Genomic DNA, 496 nt, shown 5'->3' on the forward strand with positions numbered 1-496 from the left:
CCAGACTTTGGCCATAGTCACCATGGCCCGTTGCTGCGTCATGATGCTGTGGTAGCGCAGGGCGTAGAAGATGGTGATGTAGCGGTCCACGGTGATGACCCCCAGGAAGGAGAGGGAGGACACGACGGAGCTGCAGATGAGCATGTTGATGACGTTGTCCATGTGGTGGATGACGCTGGCGCGGATCACCAGCACGCCGTGCTCCATCAGCAGCACGAAGAGCCTCTCCACCAGGTTGCTGACGCTCACCAGCATGTCGGAGACGGCCAGGCAGCAGATGAAGTAGTACGTTGGTGAGTGCAGGTTCCTGTTCTTCAGGATGGTGGCCACCACCAGCAGGTTCTCCACCAGGCTCACCAGCCCCAGCGTGAGGAAGAGCTCGTTGGGAATGTTGAGCCCCTGGCACCAGCCCCTGCCGGCCCTGGCCGTGGTGTTGCTCTGGTTGCCCTGGCTGGCGTGCCAGGGCTCACGCAGCAGGCGCAGGGGGGCTAGCGTC

General features: G+C 62.5%; 1 protein-coding gene across 1 annotated transcript in view; it reads right to left on the bottom strand.

Annotated features, from left to right (window-relative positions):
• The window catches only part of MC1R (melanocortin 1 receptor (alpha melanocyte stimulating hormone receptor)), a gene marked incomplete at both ends in the record, with an annotated part of 917 nt that extends 425 nt beyond the window's left edge, over window positions 1-492 (bottom strand). The window contains one exon of the mRNA XM_009588022.1: window positions 5-492. Coding sequence (XP_009586317.1) covers window positions 5-492 — 488 coding nt within the window. The remainder of the gene's footprint in view (window positions 1-4) is intronic.
• Window positions 493-496: the final 4 nt, after the last annotated feature.

This window comes from Fulmarus glacialis, unplaced genomic scaffold, assembly GCF_000690835.1.
Source record: "Fulmarus glacialis isolate BGI_N327 unplaced genomic scaffold, ASM69083v1 scaffold31831, whole genome shotgun sequence".
In the NCBI taxonomy this organism is placed as follows: Eukaryota; Metazoa; Chordata; class Aves; order Procellariiformes; family Procellariidae; genus Fulmarus; species Fulmarus glacialis.